We start from the raw sequence: 18710 nt of genomic DNA, 5'->3' as shown, positions 1-18710 counted from the left end.
CGGTTTTTAAGCGCGGCGCTTTTTTATCGAGCACTGTTCGATTTCCGGCGTTGAGCGTTGGCGTCAAATTGAATAGAGCATACGGAACTCCGTGTATCTGTTCTCACAAGCGTTAAAAAAGCGCCGGCGCTGCTGTCAGTTGGCTGTCAAGTGTCAATTTTTGGTGTCAATCGTCAAGATTATTATTAGTTTCACCTTAAAAATGTCAACTTATGCTTACAAATTCCTGAAATATTCAAGCTATATTCAAATAATACGTCGTAATAGCAAATAAAGTATGGCTTTGCTGAGATGCGTACGTGGCATTACGACTCACAAGTGATTTTTAAGCGTTCATATGAACACAAATATTGGAAACGGTAAAAAAGCGCCAACGTCGGGTTTTAACGCAACGCTTTTTAAGCTGTCGTGCGAATGGGGCCTAAAGTGGTATCCAGAGGGCCTACCGCGAACCACGTCCGACGTGTTGCCTCTCTGTCGCACTTGTAAATTCGTACATAAGTGTGACTGAGAGGCAACACGTCGAAAGTGGTTCGCGGTAGGCCCTCAGACGGGACTGATCAAATCAAGGGCCCAACGTTTTCTGTTCTCTTTCACGTCGCAGCAACTAGTATCATTTCTCTCTCCTCGCTCTTTTAAAAATGCCGTTTGTCAAAAAAGGACAACCATACTGTTGACAAGGTGGACTTCAAATCAAGTGTTGCCTTTTTTGATGCGCCCAGGCTGTGTATGTGTGCGTAAAAGCGTATATGTGTGCTCTTTTAGGGATGTGAAAAGTCGATTTTAATCATGTTATATATCGATAAACGCTACACAGCGGAACGAAATAGCGATTAATTGAAGCTTCAATATCTTCGTTAAACATAAACATAATTGAAATGCTAATGGATAATGAATATATTATAATATAATAATATAATTCAATTATTGCGGAACACCTATTTTAGGACGTATTCATGTATTTTAATTAAATATCTGAACTTTCCCTTGGTTCCCTGCTGGGGCGTGACTATAAAATTGTGATCTGATAACCACAATAAAGAATAAAAGCGTTTTTGGTAATTTTAGGTATCGTTAAGCCTTTGAAGTAAAATTAAAATTGCAAGAAATGTCGATAGTTTATCGATATGACTTTATCGACATGGCTACAGCAACGTGGGCCTCATTGTTAATCGTACACTAAACAAAAGTGGCAACAGTGACAGCTCGCTGAGACACCGTCTCTATATATTATAAGTCTATGGATCAAATCGGTTGATTTGATCAGTAATGAATGGTATTTGCATCCGCACCTCCTGATTCGATCAGGCAATTGAATCAGATTGGCGAAAAATTGACTAATCTGGATACGCCTTAAGTTTGGCAATATTCCGTCCTTTTTTGTTGACAAATTGCAATGATCAATGGCGGCGAAATTGTGACATCTGTAGAACGCTTCAATTTTAATTACAGGTAACCCTATTTTGACACATTGTTTGACTTTGTTTTTCGAATCAATGCTTTATACTGGATTTTCGTAATTTGTTATTTTATAATAACTCAATAATTGTATGTATCGATGCAAATGTACTTACTGTACTCTTTTTTATGAATCTTCGAAATGGAAGATCAGTTTCCGATACTATGTTCCTCAAAACCTTTAAAGCCAGAATTTGTAAAATTCCAAAGAATCGCAATTACCTCTGAAGACGTAAGTACACGAAAACATATAATAATACTCATGTTGCTATCAATGATAAGTTGTTATTAGCTTGTAGAATTACACAGGTGGTCATTATAGTTAATCTAACTTCTAAAACTTTCAGTTCAAACTTGGCCGTGGTCTTCAAAACTCAGTCGTTATACCGTTCGTTTGTCTGTCTAGAGATCATTGTGTGTTTAAGAAAATAGACGATAACTGGATATTAGAAGACTGCAGTTCCTTTGGCATTGAAGTAAATGGAAATAAACTAGGCAAAGGCCAAAAGCGCAAACTAAACAATCAGGATGTCATAAAGCTAGAATCTTCCAATGAATTTGTGTACAAATTCGTGAGTACAAGTGAACAGTCGACGCCATGTAAGAGAAGAAAACTAGAGGTGGATGAGAACCATGATTTTATTGATAATGTCAAAAAGAAATTTGAGGAATCCCAGAGTTGTGAAATACAGCATATTGAGGAGAAAATCCAGAATGCGAAACACATGCAGACCACTAGTAAGAGATTAAAAGAGCAGTTACAGTTAGACTTGAGTAGAAAAGAGCAGCAACTGCATGATGATTATGCGGCTCAGATAAAGAAGTTGAAAGGGCAACAGGATGAGGTGGAGCAGCAGAAGGCGATGCTCATCGAGGAGAGGGACCTGCAGCTGGCGGCAATTAAAGTGGAAATGGAGGGGAAAATAGCGTCCCTAATGGTAAGCATTCTTTTAAAATCAATATGGAATAGATTATAAATTACAGGATTATTGTAGTCTGTAACTCTACTGGGATTGTAACTTCAAACAGAACATCCAGCAAAAAGCATCTGTGTGTAAAATTTGTAGGTCTCAAATGTGACACAGAGCTTAATCTGCCTGCCTTTCCACTAAGGTGGAGCTGAGAGCAAATGTGCGGGAATCCACCAATAGCATTTGTTGTAATCCATATCTCTTCTCTGCTCTGCTGGATTACAACCAATGCTGGAGCATTCCATGAAATTGTCTACCAATGTCATATACAACACAAATTTTCTGAAGATTTGCAGATATAAGAGTTTCCTTTTTTATGACAAATGGTCAAAAATATGCACAGTAAAATAATCGCCTGCCGAAAAAAAACTCAACACATGAAATAGAATGGATCTGTATGGGACAGCCTGTGGAATGCTCCTGCTGTTGATTTATTTCTGCATATGTTTCCTCTCATCTCTGCCAGGTACAAAATACAGGGAGCCAGAACTTTCAATTTGAAAGCCTACTGGTACCTTGAAAAATCAAAAATTCTGTACCTCCATTTCTATCACTCTCTTATTAAAAGAGTAATATAGATGGAGATAGACAATGTTTTGAGTTTCAATATTCTGGCTTGTTATTTATAGTATAAAAAATATACTTATATTTTTAAAATTCCAGGAGCAAATATCCAAACATAATGAAACCGAGTCAGAACTGATTCAAGAAAATAATGCTCTCAAAGAGAAATTATTAAAAGAGAGAGACGAGTTCCTATCCGAGCTGAACCGAGAGAGTTCCTCCAAGCAAGAGATGCTGGACAAACTAGAAGCCAGGATACGGGAGCAGGAAGAAGTGCGGCTAAAAGAAAAGAAGGAGTTGGAGGAGACGCTGCGGAGAGAGACTGAACAACTTAGACTTGCTAAAGAAAAGGTGTTTTTTTTTTAAATTACCATATGACAAAAATATACAAACCAATCAAGTTGGCCAAGACTCAAGTCCTTCGAGTCCTTTGCTTTAAGACTCAAGTTGCTCTTATAAGTAAACCAAAATGTGTGAGTTATATTCAACTTTTTAGAGACAGTCTTTTCTAGAAACTTGAGTTCTTTGCAGAGAACTTGATTTTTTATTCGAAAAAATTTCAAAATGTGTTGTGTTCATGTATAATTCATGGCTTATTAGTTACACAAATCATACAATATTATCATAGCTGTTCGTGTAGTTACCACTAACATATGTCTTTTTCTATTTCTACAGGAACTAAAAGAATTAGAAGAACAAAAACTACTCAGAGAAAAAGAATTAGAAGAAGAATTAACAAGTATAAAGAATAATCTCGCAAAACAGATAGAGTTACATGAAAATGAGAAGCTTAAAGCAGAACAACTACTCATCCAGCAGAAGGAACAGCTCCAAAAACTCAGCGATGAGGAGAAATCAAAGATAAAACAACTAGTAAGCTCTTTCCACATTCAGTCTGTCCGGATTATAGAGGATCTGCTTGTCTAAAAATTGATATTACAACACTATTTTGTTATAGATAGAGGAGCGTGCTGAAATCGAAAAGAAACTGGCTTTAGCCGAAGCAGATGCCGGCAAGTCCATACAAACCTTAGAGGTAATGTCAACCATCATCATTTTATGTGTTCGTTATTCAATAGGTACCTGATGAAAGATCTCTAATATAAAACATCTGACGCCCTTAGCTAATAATACTTTTGAAAAAAATGCCACTTTCTTGTCGTTATATGGCGGGTTGACCGGCATACAGATGCTTCTGCATAAAGAGTTGATTTCAAACCTTTTAGTTCTTTAAGTTTGGGCCTCTGTAAATAACCTTGAACTACTTAGGGGCTATTCATAAATTACGTCATTTCAAATTAGGGGGGGGGGGTCTGGACATCGGATGACGGTAGCATGAAGTAGGAGGAAATGGGGTCATTTGAAGCGTGATTTTTGGATGATTATAGGGGGGGGGGGGTCCAAAATCGTCAAAAATCGATGACGTAATTTATGGACAGCCCCTTACATACAATTTCCTATCCTATTTTTATTACAACAAAGTTGAAATTATTATTAACAGGAACACGTAAAGAAACGTGAGATAGAACTATCAGCGTTAGCGGCCGATCGGATCCAGCAGCAAGCAGAGCAGTCCAGCGAGGTCATCAGCTCCCTGCAGGCGCAGCTGGAGAAGGTTAGAGCGGGACAGTAGTGCGGGAGGGAGATAGAACTGTTGGCTCAGGCACACAAACTTGCAGACTATCTTCAAGATAGGCTTCTATGGCCGCGTCCTTCGGTTCGAGGTTGCTCTCAAGAACCTTTCTGCCCCAGTGATTATCAGTTCTATAAGTAATGTGCCCCGCCCACTTAAGCCTGGAAACTGTCTGAGCCATGTCGACAACTTTAGTTTTCTGGCGGATATTTCCATTCCTTGTTCGGTTTCGCTCAAAAACTCCGAGCATATCACTCAAATTAACTCTATTTGTCACACTGGCATACCTTATACCTTTGAACGAGCAATTCTTGTATATATATTACGAGGATCTCTGAAACGGCTGGAACAATTTCGAGAAATTTGCTGTATGGGGGTTTTCGGGGGCGAAAAATCGATCTAGCCCGGTTTTATCTTTGGGAAAACGCGCAATTTTGAGTTTTTATATGTTTTCCGAGCAAATCTCGGTCTCCCAGATATTACTAGTATAGTAATATAAGCTCTTTCCAATCTATGATCAACATAATCTATTGGTCATCTCTCATTTATTTTTCAAATTCCCCAGGTGCGACACCAGCTACAATCAGTAGAAACCGAAAAGAAGTCCCTCCTCGAGAGCCTAACAGTGACCTGCGTGGGCGAGGGCTCCAAAACTGCCGACGTGGAAGACATCATAGAGACAGAGCTGCAGTGCAGCATCTGCTCTGAGCTCTTCATCAACGCCATGACCCTGGGCTGCTCGCACAGCTTCTGCAAGTACTGCATCGACAAGTGGAAGAAGAACAAACGAGAATGCCCCATATGCAGGTATGTTCATAATCTCAACTCAATATGCATAGTTACAGTACAGTATGATCTAGGGGCTCTTCAACAATGCCATGACCCTGGGCACAGCTTGATGAATATAATCACAACTCCAACGTTCTGCTTTAAACATTGAACCATTGTAATTAAACCATAGTTTACTTTTTTGTACATAGTGTGCGTTTGTCTATCATGTTTGTTTTAATTTACTCTCAATTGCTCAAAGGACTGGAAGAGATCCCTTATAAGGATAAATTCGCCTTTGTACATTATATATATTTTTTGTTTCATTGTAATTTAACTAGGGATGTACCGACTAGTCGGGAAAGCCTTCTATCCGGCCACATTTGTAGTCGGCGATTAGTCGGCAAAAATGGCCGATTAGTCGGCACTTTATTAGTGCAAGAAAAACAGAAAAAAAAGAAATCAACAGTCAATATTTACCATATGTTTTATGTCTATTTTACTAAAATATATATTTACCTATTCAGGGTACATACGAAAACTTTTGTTCATATAATTGACCGTTTGATCGTTATCGTATGTTGGTGGGATGGTGTTTTCCTCTACAGGTCGATCTCTACTGATTCTCGTGTAATTCCATGGGCAAGTTTGATAGTTAAATAATTTTATTATTATTCAGTACTAGCTTTAGCCCGCGACTTTGTCTGCGTGGAATTAGTGACAAAAGCCAAAGTACTCCTACGAGTACTTTGGCTTTTGTCTTTTGGCGCTATACCTACGTATAGCGCCTGGATAATGCTAATAGCAATCATTCAATTCGCGCATTGCTTACTTCAATTATTAGGCATTTCATTAACTCTTTCAATTCCACCCCCCTTTGCACTCTTCAGGGATGATTTCCAACATAAAAACTATCTCTATACTAAATTTAAGCGGCTTAAGCGTGAAGAGGTAACAGACAGACAGACACACTTTCGCCTTCATAATATTAGTATGGATAGTATGGATTTGTTTTTTTTTTATGGTGGAGCTATGGCGAACTATTAATGTTATTGCAAAATTTAGAGACTTAGACAGGGCACGTTGGTCGTAAAGACGCTGACCACAGGGGATAGGTTCTTAACTGGCGACTACGTACGGGAAATAGAGCCTTGGAAATACCTCCTACAAGCTGTACTGACGATCTGCTCAGGATCGCAAAATAAAAGAAAGACAGGAATTGAACGAGAATTCTTGTGATAGGTCCTTGAAGCTGTAGAGAACACCAAGCTAATATGATGAAATAGCGCAACCAAAGGAGTAAAACTATTGTTTTTCACCTCAACGATACGAAACCAATGATCTGGCCGACTAGCCGACTAGTCGGCCGACTAATCGGCCATTCGAGCACCGATTAGTCGGCTAGTCGGCAAAATCAATAGTCGGCACATCACTAAATGTAACCTGTCTTATGTACAATAAAGTGTTTACATACATACATACATACATACATTTAGGCCCACTTGCACCATCCCACTACCCAGGGTTCAGGGGCGTATTTACCATAGGGCCAAGGGGGCCATGGCCCGGGGCGGCAGGCCGCAGGGGGGCGGCGAAGCCGCCCCCTTGCGGCTTTTTCTGGGCGCCTTTTATAATCAAACTTAGCTATTTTTTTATTATATTTTAATTGACATTTAAATTAATAAACAAACGAACGCTTCAAACCCCACCAATTGCTAAAAATATCTACCAACAAGTACCTAAATTAAGCAACATTTTCGTTCAAGAAGTATTAGTACGGCGCAGTGCCGGATTTACCACTAGGCTGAGTAGGCTGAAGCCTATGGCGGCAGATTTTAGGGGGCGGCAAATTTGGGTCATAAAAATATTTTATTAGCTGTTCAGATAGGGTCGACCAGAATTTTGTCGCTCCCCTATTTATTTGTAAAATTTAAATAACAAGCCTTGTCGATTTTGCCGCCCTCTGTCATGTCAAGACCCTTTATATTGAGACAGACAGACGGCCGGACGGACAACAAAGTGATCTTATATGGGTTCAGTTTTTTTCCTTTTGAAGTACGGAACCCTAAAAATTTACCTACTATTTTCTCGAAAAAATTTCGCGCTCGCTACGCTCGCGTTTTCACTTACGTACCTAACATTATTTATGACCCATCTGACTATATACATACGGGCGGTTCTTGTGTCTTCGTGGTATTGAATCTCACTAAATTGTTCCGATCCCATGCCGAAACTCAGTACAGATAGAGTGCTCTCGATATCAGATACAAATACAATACTTCATGACTTTCCAGCACCACAGAATGAGGGATAATGGTACGGCCTGTGTAATACGCATCCCTACTACTGTCGTCTGCATAGCAATGATTATCATTGATATGCAGCAATGACAGCACAGAACCTAGTGCAACGCCAGCGGTAATGTCCACACTATCGGAGCAGCTTCCGTCTACTATACGGCTCATGTGCGTCTACCGGAAAAAAAGCTAGCGATCCATTTGTATAACATAGTCCCTCGAGCAGACTCGATGCCAGACCCGACCGAACTCCTTAGCTATATCCAGCCTGACTGCCATGTCTCACCTTGATTCTCAATGGCCAAAACCCAGCAGTACCCACCGGTCACCGATCAGATCAGGCAAATATAACGAGGTCGCATCGTCATTGAGTGACAAAAACGGCCCATATAAATCTGTATCTAGAATAGTGACATTAGTGATGTCACCTTTCTGCACTCAAAAGAATAAAAAATTATCTACGTTCCACTATCAGCGAAGAGCGCCTGAATAGCTTAGCTCTTCTTAATATAGAAGCTGAGCTGACAAACGTTTTAGATTACGACAGCGTTATTGATGATTTTGTCAACCAATTTGTACATAGGAAAACAATGTAAATGCCTATGTGAGTAAATGTTTAGTTTTTTTTTTCACACCCCAAAGGTACTTGTTGCAGGTTTTTTTTTTCTTAAATAAAATACTTTATCGTCACTGATGAAGGGGGGCGGCAAATCAAAATGGCCCGGGGCGCCAAATTTGTAAATACGCCTCTGCCAGGGTTAAGCGGTTAAACCGTCAAACCAGTGTCAAATTGTACTGGTAACCATGGTAACTCCAGGTTTAACCGGTTAACCCCGGGTTTGTGGAATGGTGCAAGTGGGCCTTAGGGAAATATATTGTTAGTGATTTCGCTTTGCTGCTTTTATTTCTACTTTATTATTCAGGGATGTTTTTAACGCGTCTTTTAGAAGAATTTGTTGCTATTGGTATTTTGTCCATATACAGTAATTTCGTATTTTCTACAGGACAGTTATAGCATCTGAGTGCAAGAGCATAGTACTGGACTCGCTAATCGAGCGAATGATGCAAACATCGGAGGAGACCAAACAGAAGCGGCAAGAGATCCTCAACGCGAGAGCAGGTACGTCCTTACATTTAATTATTTACAGCGCTATCACAGGCCGACGTCACAACCTGGAACCTTACCTTTGTCACAGAATAAATAATTGTACTAGTACAGAAGGTTCACTCTCTAACAAAACGCATCTATTACGAGAGATACAAGCGCAAGCGCGAGCAGGCGTCCGTTCCATAGCGGTGCACGGCAACTACTACAGCTAGGCACCAAAACTGGTGTGGCTGCATGTACTTGCAGCGACGCGACGAAATCGCGGAGTGAGCCACGCCTGCGCGAAAGTCGTGCTTAGACTATAAATTACCGTGCTTTTTGCTATTTACTGGCATTTTATCGAATAACTTCAATATGGGGTTCATCAAGAAAGAAGAATACAGGGTTTGAAAGGTTCAGCACCCCACGGGACGGGTGGCACTCCTGTACAAACAGCAGCACTCTTTAACTGTCCATTGGTGGGCCTTATGCCTTTTATAATAAGGTCCACCGATGGACAGTTAACAGTGTGGGCGATAGTGGTTATATATGATCGCAGGCGATAGCACTTTCAAGAGTCCATGGGTATATACCGCTTATCTTCCGACGCGGGCACTACACTTTTTCGCCGCCCGCGTAATATAAGAAAATGTGCGTTTCATTCAACTAATGTGTCAGTAAATTAATGTTTACCGGAGTTCGATCCTTCTTGCCTAAATTTCCCTGCTACTTTTTTTAATTTCCGCCTCTGTCTACTGACAAATTGCTTTGTCAGACAAAAATAAAAAAAAATCGTTTGGGCCGAACAATGCAGCTTCATATGTACAACGTTTTGTTTAGTTCTTTATGTTAAACCCGATTGACTGTATTACTAACGTCACTAACATGAGTACGGTAGCGTTAGGTACGATTGAAACTTATTGTGGGTTTCTAAGGGACGTAGAATGTTAGTTCATAAACTGGCTTGTGTGTTAGTTTAGACCTACTCTTGACTTTAGGTCTAATAACTCTGCGCATCTCCGTAAATAAGTTATTTGTTTTACAAGCGGGCAAAGTTGTTGTTTAACCTCCGTACCCGAACAAGCGATAGATTCGAAAATTGAACCACGGGCGGGTTGTTCGAAAACTGGAATCATGATCGTTGCGAGGGTTTCAAGGCACGAGGGTTAAACAATATTTGCAACAGAGTGAAACACAATTTTTTTCACCACACCAACGCGATAAGAACTCTAACTGTAAAACATTACAACTCAAATCCAAATGAACGTGATTAATTGAATAAATGTTTTATCGTTCATAATCATCAGTTAAAAGGCAATTCTACCAGTCAACATGAGCAAAACCTCAAAATTTGCATCAAATTGCTTTGCCACTCTTGTAGATAAGGGGCTGTCCATAAATTACGTCATCGATTTTTGACCCACCCCCCTCTCCCCCTCCCTGAAATCATCCTAATTTGAAATGACGTAATTTATGAATAGCCCCTAAATTGTAACTTTCTCATCAGATTTTTAAGAATACAGACACTACGTCTACGTGATGGTGTGGTAAAAAATATTACTACATATATCTAAATTTGAGAATAGTTAAGTAGTGTTGGAGTCCTTGCTCACGAAGGACGCGGGTCCGAAACTCGGATGGTGCTTGATATTTATCAATTGCTCTCCGAAGGAAAACATCGTGAGGAACCGAAAATCCTACTACGAGTAGGTTTTAGTATCCCCTTTATACAGACTTTGGGTTGTAGGCATTCGTAAAATGCCTGGGCCAATTTTTGAGATAAAGTTGCTAAAAGCGCTCCCCAAGTATCCTAGGATTTGAGAATAGTTAGAGTAGTACGTATACCGGGATCTTATGAAGCTGTATTGTTCGCAGAGATGGCGGCTAAGGAGGCGACCACTTCCTACGCCGGAACCACTCGGTATGCTTACTTAACTTTGCTGCATGCACTCGTCCGTCTATTATATGTGTCGTTTAATGTAAAACTGATGTAAAAGTCAAACATTTAACAAGCAAAACGTAGAAAAAAAAATATTTCGAAAAATATAATAAGAAGTCGGTTAAAAAGGTGGCCTATGTCACCCGTGGCGTAGACGAATAAATTGAAAGCACATTCACAAAAATCGGCTCAGTATTTATTTAGTTTACAGGCTACGCACTACACAAATATATCCACGAACATAAACAGGCAGGTTCTTGGTATTACCACAGAATAAATAATAGTACTACTAGGTACAGAAGACTCACTCTCTAACAAAACGCGTCTGTTACGATTATGACAGATATGACCGCGGCCTATGGCTAGCCACCAAAATTGGTGTGGGACGGATGTACGTGTGGCTACTTGTTGCGACGCGACGAAATCGCGGAGTGAGCCACGCCTGATATTACCTGCTTAGATAACATCATTTTGGATTTGCCATAGTCGAGTAAAAAGGGCCTCGGGCGGGTTAATGCTTTCGGCGTTATTAGAAATGCGACGTAAGCATGTAGGTAAATAGGTACCATATATAAGTAGTTACTCCCTTCACTGTCTCAGTGACCAAAAAAGGATCTTGGCCTCTGACAAGAGAACGCCACTCTACCCTATTCTGCGCCACTTCGCACCAGTTGGTTACTCAGAGGGCGGACAGGTCTTTTAAGACTTCCAGTGGTATCTGAGACGCCCGGACGGACGTTTTTCACCCAGCCACCCAGGTTCCCTATAACGTTAACTGTACATCGGTGGACATTATGCCTTTTGTAATAAGGAGTGTTGCTGTTTGTACACTCTTCTCACAGCTCGAATTCGATTAATAAATAAATAAATATTAGGGGACATCTTACACAGATCAAACCTAGCCCCAAACTAAGCAAAGCTTGTACTATGGGTACTAGGCGACGATATACATACTTGTATAGATAAATACATACTTATATACATAGAAAACAACCATGACTCAGGAACAAATATTAGTGTTCATCACACAAATAAATGCCCTTACTGGGATTCGAACCCAGGACCATCGGCTTAGCAGACAGGGTCACTATCCACTAGACCAGACCGGTCGTCAATCACCCTTCCATCATCTACAGGTGACCGAGCCAGCGGAGTCGCGTGGCTTTAAGTTCGCCAATTATATTGGGCACCGCCACTAGCTCCTCTAAGAACAGGGGTTGTTCTTGCACCTCCAACTTTGACTTTATCTCTGATAGCTCCCAGAATCTTTGGCCAGATTTTCCTTTCCGCCACTAAGAGCTTGCTCTCTTCTTTCAGAGTTAGAGTAATCTAACAAAAAAAAAATGTCCGAGTTTAGATATTCGGATAACAGATGTCCTTTCTGTTTTAGCGGAGGTAATTCAGATGACGACTCCTCAACCGCCAGCGAGAGCGACAACGACGGGGAGGACTCGTGGCCGGAGGAGAACGACTACGAGAACTACGACGACGAATATGACTGGGGCCCCGCCGAGTGAGTAACTAAGCCATATGCGTAGGTTGAAAACTAACGCACGGAACATACCGCGTGTATACAGTAGCGTAGCTAGGCGTAGGCGAAACGGCCCCTCGACTACGGCCTTGAGTGACATTCAAGGGCCCGGGAACCCGTTTGGCGGGCGCTCTGTTCGTAGTCGCTTTCCTCTACAAAGCGCAAGAATCGGCTACGAGTGTAGCGACACTCGATCGGTCGTAGCCGGCGATAACGTTGGCAGTGTATGCGTTAGGGGGTCCCTTTTTAATAGCTTAGGAATACACATTGAAAAAAAAGGGCCTCACGGATGCGACTTCGCCCACTGATCGATTAGTTCACGCTACGCCACTGTGTATAGACAATTATTTATTTTATTTATCGTTACACTGTTCATTCATTAACGACATAGTTTATTTATAATCTAAATCTACATTTTTCCAAGTATAGACAATTAGACATGAAATTGTCCTTTACCCAAATTTATTATCTATGTTCTGTAAAAGGTGTGCAATAAAGAGTTGTATTATGTTAGAATTGTATTGTATTATCAGCGCAAATATTAAGTTTCGTGGGATGGAATTCATATATCTGTAATATATTACCTATGTTTAGGGTATTTGTACAATACTGTACCTATCTACATTTGGATATAAATGATATAATAAATCAATTGTTGAACTAGCTCACGTGTTTTACTATAATACCTTTTAATATAGCTTTCTCTCTCGTTAAGTCATTGTCACTTTTATGTTATGAAATACTGAAAAGTCTGGAAATGCCGCCTGGAAAGTTTCGTGTGATGGGGCTTAGATAGCTGACTTATCCTTGTCTTATTAGCCTACTTCTTAACCTTACCTATTTTAACAAGTTTTTATTTACTTTCCTCTGTCCCGTTGTTTATAATCAAATCATGGAAGCTAAATTAGATCCACTGCTCATTATTCGATTGAGCTGGAGCTGGAACATCACATGTTTAAGTTGGGTAACGATGCAATATTGTGGCACCATTAAGCTGATCTGATGATGAAGACCGGAGGTGGCCAGACTGCGATAAAACAACGCAAGCCCTTTGTTTTTGGGTTTGTTAGAGTGATCTCGATGAGTATTAGTTGACTGTTCAAAGAGAAGTACAGTAAGCGATAAACCTTGTATCATAATTGAAATTCTTGACAAAACTTATTAAATTTTTTATGACAACAGCGACTACGAACACCCCCTCGATGTATTCTTCGGGCGCGGCGGGCGCTTCTTCCGCGACTACCGCGGCCACTACTCGTCCAGCTCCGATTCCGACAGTGGATCTGACTTGGATCCCGACGCCGCCGCCGCCGACGCGGGAGCTGCGCGCGGTGCGGCTGCCGGCGCCGCCGCGGGGGGGGATGGTGCTGCGGGGGGGGATGGCGCCGCCGGCGCCGGCGGTGCCGCTGGAGGCGGCGCTGCGGGCGTACTTCCAGCGCCCGCAGGGGGCGCCGGTGCCGCAGGTGGTCCACGTGGTCAGGGTGAGTTTTACTTGTTCCTTATAGGTACCTACGGGTATCAATATTCTTTTCTTATAATTTGAGTATTTATTGAGGCATTTTTAACCCGCCTGGCGTGCAGTAAACTACGTGAGTCTACATTTTATGTTGATAAAGACCTCTAGGATACAAACGAGATCTCCACATTATTGGGGTTATTCCCACTAGTTACCACCAAGTTCTTACCAGTGGTAACTACTGGGATTTTTTTTTTCCCTCCTTTTACCACTGGTAACTACTGGGAAAAAAAATTCCCACTAGTTACCACCAACTCGGCTTGGTGGTAACTACTGGGATTTTTTTTTTCCCACCAAAATATTGTTAGAATTCAATACTAATAAAAACAGTATAAATAGAGGACGTAGTTTAGCGTAAAAGATCCATCCTCTAAAATTTGTCATTTAAATGAATGACTTTTCCGTTTAAGAGAAAGTACAAATTTTACTAACAGATTTTTGTGGATTGGATCTTTTACCCTAAACTACGTCCGTATAGTATAAATGTAGCGTGCTTTAATAAATAATTATGTGTCAGTTAGTGATTCAGTAAACTGTTTAAAAGTGATCAAAAATATTAAAACAGTTTTACCGGTATAAGTGTAAAAACTAAAATAGATGAGTCTCATTCTAGTCAAGTAGAAATTAACTTATTATCCGGATTAAATTTATCTCATTAACTGTAAATTGAATTACATATTTATACAAACGAACAAACAAATCAGTCAAAAACCGACAGAACTGATTTCGTTTTATTATTTACAGCTACTTCTTTTCGTTCTATTATAACACGACGCAGAGCTGGAATATGTAGGTATTCATAATTTGTAGTCAGGCTAAATAAGTACAGGGCATGGTTGTTATTTAAACCGCTTAGGGCGCGCTTCGGATGGGCTGACTGCTCGGACTAACCAGCATAGGCTCGCATTCCAATTACGCTCGGGTACTACATCGCTCGGTCATGTTACGCTGGTTGGCTCGATTGCTTAAACACCCACGCTATAGCGGGATGGTAATAACACTCAACCTAGGGGCATCAGGTACTATTCGTACACTTCTTTTTTGTACATATTTAACTTTTATTCTTTTGGAAAATATGTATTTTAGTTTTTACACTTATACCGGTAAAACTGTTTTAATATTTTTGATCACTTTTAAAGCAGTTTACTGAATCACTAACTGACACATAATTATTTATTACAGCACGCTACATTTATACTATACTATTTATACTGTTTATACTGTTTATACTGGGAATAAAAATTCCCAGTAGTTACCACTAAGCCGAGTTGGTGGTAACTAGTGGGATTTTTTTTTCCCAGTAGTTACCAGTGGTAAAAGGTTGGAAAAAAAATCCCAGTAGTTACCACGGATAAGAACTTGGTGGTAACTAGTGGGAATAACCCCATTATTGCAGCAAATAAAAATTGTATCCACCCTAGGTTTAATTTGGTATATCGTGTTATTATATTTTTGAAGTAAGGACGCTTGTGACAGATGGCGAGCGGGCAGCTGGTACGAATGGCCGCCGGCGGCGCCGCCATGTCCCGGGGCTCCCCGGCGCCTACTACGGCGGTTACGGCCGCTGCTTCCGCTGCCACGCCCGCGGCCACTGGGCGCCCGGCTGCCCCAACCGGTAACGCGCCGCACCCACGCCCACCACAGAACCACTAAACTGAGTTACGAACGTTGGTTTCTTGAAGCTCACGTTTGCGAGCGGGCTTTAAGAATTTCATATATGTTGCCGCGGAACGAGTGAACTAAATTGGGAACGATGGTTTCTGATAACTCACGTTTGCGAACGAACTGCGATTTCAAACTTGCGAAGCGTAATTCTTTTTGGCATAATGTTAACGTATGCCGTGCAATTTGCGCCGATTTGTGATGGTGATTCCCACCGAGTTATTCCCACAAATTCACTCGAGTATCACTACTGGAATTTATTTTTCTACCACCAGTAACAACTTGGTGGTAACGAGTGGGAACGACCCTATTTGTGTGATACGTCTTAAAACAACATAACAAAGTAGGTGATAAACCTAAACCAAAACTGTGCCATAAAATTAGCGCTAGAATCACTAATAGATAGCGTTTCAGAATACTGTATTCTAATAGCTGGGTTGAACTGCTGTTTGTAGCCCCCTCCACACTCTGAAGTGTGGAGGGGGCTTTTAGTCTACGCCCCTGTGCCACACTGTTAAATTGTGTCTCTTTCTAACAAACAGAAATGTCAAAATGACGGATAGGGACAAATGATTATCAACAGTTTGTTAGATTTGACAAACTTTAATGAATAACGCCATCAGCAAATAACATGTAGTTATAACCTGAGCAATCCTTAGACAATAACTAAAAAAAGGGGATTTTTTTTTCATGAAAATTTCAACAAACATTTTAATGTATGATGTCTGCATTGAAGTTAAAACTAGACATTATTATTTTTATTTAGAGAGGTTTTAACAATTCAGATAAAAAGTTATGCGATGATGAAAAACAGTAAAATCTGCAGGACGCATTTTTCAATTATTGTTGCCTTCAAAGAATTAAAGTGTTGATAGATTGAAACTGATCACTCCCAATTATTTCCGTGCTTGCGTAGACCTTTTATCTAAACTGTTAAATACCTCCCTAAAACATGTAGATGAGAGAGCGCATCTTTCATTAAAACCACTATTATTAATTTATTATCTTCGTACCGCCCACCAAACGTAACATTTCTACAATAGGCATTAAAATGGTGGTGTTTTAAGTTACTAATTAATGGCACTGTATAAAATAATTTTAAAGTTAATAATGACTGTGATATTATGATTCTAATAACGATTTTATCTGTATGCCAGATCCGTTGGAAATTGTTTTCTTTTGTACTTGTATTTTCATGATAAACTATATCTGAACTATACAAGAGTGGTAATGTAAATTCTTTGAGTGGTTGAAATTTATTATAACTAATCATTATATATGCCTCATAAAGGCATAGATTCACTGGGGGGAAATGCTCGATGACACGCGTCGCCAGCGATGTTGCATGTGAGGTGAGTTCATTTCAATAGTCATGGAGTCAAGATATGTCAGACGACACACAATTGGAGACAAATTTCGCTCAATGTTGCCAGACATCTCGAGCGAAGTCCGGCAACGTCGCGCCACTTAAACCGACGAGCCGACGTCGCTGACGACTCGTATCACGGTACATTTGTCGCCTAGTGTATCCCTGGCTTAATAATTCATTATAAAGCGGCACTATATAACCACTAAAAGTAAATCAAGAGTGAGAACTGTCTAAGTGATAATTGTATGATTCTTATCAGTGTCCTCTAAGATTATTATAATGTTGATAAAAATGGTGAATCTTTGATGTTTGAATAATTGATAATCATTATAAAAATGTGTCATGTCAACATCATCTCATCAGATATGTTACAAAAGATAAGACGTTAATTGTTTAATTTAAAGTTATTTTAATAATGCTGATTAAAAGAATAAAGAAGTATTTTTAATTTTATTTTTTATTGCATTTCCTAAACCCTTAAACCGAAACACAAAAAATGTCTATACGCCAACGACTTTTTATATGACTCCTGTCTGACTGTACAAGGAGTTGAACCTTGTACAGTCACAGACTTTAATTGTTGAGCCATATAGGGTTTACTTTACATTGGACATTTCATACCGTTTGTATTGTCAACCAAATTAGCTTGAACCTGAAATGGATCAACAATTAAAGCAAGGGTGTATCGGGTAATTCCGAAAAGTTAAGAATGCCGACATGGACCAAGTAATGGAATTATGAATGATTTTCGGAATAAGCCGACATTTTGAAGTAGAATTACCCAATTACACCCTAATTATTTGTTTTACTATGTAAGCATCCTTATAGCGGAGGGTTGTAAGGATGTTTAAATAACAAAACAATGAAATTGTCGCAATCCCAACGTGTACCGTGCGACCAAAACGTAAGCGCCGTGAAATTCATGGCGCTTACGCGTTTAGGTCGTGAGATTCCGCTTCTATGGTTCGTTGTCAAAACAACATCAACTCATGGCGTAAAATACTTGTTCTCTGTGCCGGTTCTATACGTTAGTAATAACAGTTCAATGATGACCAAACGTGTAGGTAATCAATGAGAACGATTATAAACTAAACCAGGATGTATCTAGGATGTCCGTAATAATAGATCAAATCACATTTACAGTATAACATGCGGTAAGGGTGGTATTCCACCTGTCTGATTTCTTTGTCCAATGTCATTGCGTCATTTCAATGGCATTGTCACATTAAGCAAAATTGTGAGACGCAATACACAAGGACAAATATATTGGACAGATGGAATACCACCCTAAGGAGCATGACCCTGCGGGTCGTAGTCGAATGTTCTACTGCCAACATTTTAGATCGTTCGCTCGTTTATTTATTATCCCCTATCGATCTTGCATTTTCAAGGTAGAGAACGAAAACCGACGAACGAACGATCGAAGGTATTCACTGTAAATCGTCGGCTGTACGATCCGCTATCACATCACCTTACCTCCCGCATATTATACCCATTTATTTCCACAATAATCAATACTTTAAAATGTTTTAACAAAATCGATAATATTCGAAGAACAACAAATACTGAAATAAGTAATTCAGTTAAGATAAGAGAATGGAATAACGTAGATACTTGAAATAAGATTCGCCTAAGTAGAGAATTTGCTATCACACCAAGTGCGTCGTAACTCCTAAATTAACCCTTTATAAGGCATAATCGTCTCAGAAACTATGCAAAATTGAACCCTATCACTTTGAAATAAAGTTCAAAATCAGGTGGGAAATATATTCCCTCTACCTTACAAAGGCTTAAAATGGTCGAAAGTATCAATTATAAAACTGCAAACATATCGCTGCCCCAATATTACAGGGTTCTGTTTCACTTTTATCGAACTGAAATTTGAACATTGTCATAGTGACATTAAGTCGAATTT

The 18710-nt window shown here is 39.9% G+C and overlaps 1 protein-coding gene across 2 annotated transcripts; it reads left to right on the top strand.

Moving 5' to 3' along the window:
- Nucleotides 1–1442: 1442 nt before the first annotated feature.
- On the top strand, nucleotides 1443–16818 carry LOC134793463 (E3 ubiquitin-protein ligase RNF8-like). 2 transcript variants are annotated; one of them, XM_063765042.1, is made up of 12 exons: nucleotides 1443–1690; nucleotides 1806–2396; nucleotides 3093–3344; nucleotides 3669–3866; nucleotides 3952–4029; nucleotides 4495–4608; nucleotides 5192–5433; nucleotides 8696–8811; nucleotides 10654–10699; nucleotides 12108–12230; nucleotides 13431–13729; nucleotides 15241–16818. In XM_063765042.1, the coding sequence occupies exons 1-12, from the start codon at nucleotides 1601–1603 to the stop codon at nucleotides 15381–15383; spliced, it is 2292 nt and encodes a 763-aa protein (XP_063621112.1). In that variant the 5' UTR covers nucleotides 1443–1600; the 3' UTR covers nucleotides 15384–16818. The 2 variants fall into 2 exon arrangements, with proteins under 2 accessions (XP_063621112.1, XP_063621122.1); XM_063765052.1 differs by lacking the exon at nucleotides 10654–10699 and having other exon boundaries at nucleotides 1449–1690.
- The last annotated feature ends 1892 nt before the right edge of the window (nucleotides 16819–18710 follow it).

The sequence above is a fragment of the Cydia splendana genome, chromosome 1, assembly GCF_910591565.1.
Source record: "Cydia splendana chromosome 1, ilCydSple1.2, whole genome shotgun sequence".
Classification (NCBI taxonomy): domain Eukaryota; kingdom Metazoa; phylum Arthropoda; class Insecta; order Lepidoptera; family Tortricidae; genus Cydia; species Cydia splendana.
Note: the sequence above shows the minus strand (reverse complement) of the source record. Positions and strands in the feature narration are given on the sequence as shown.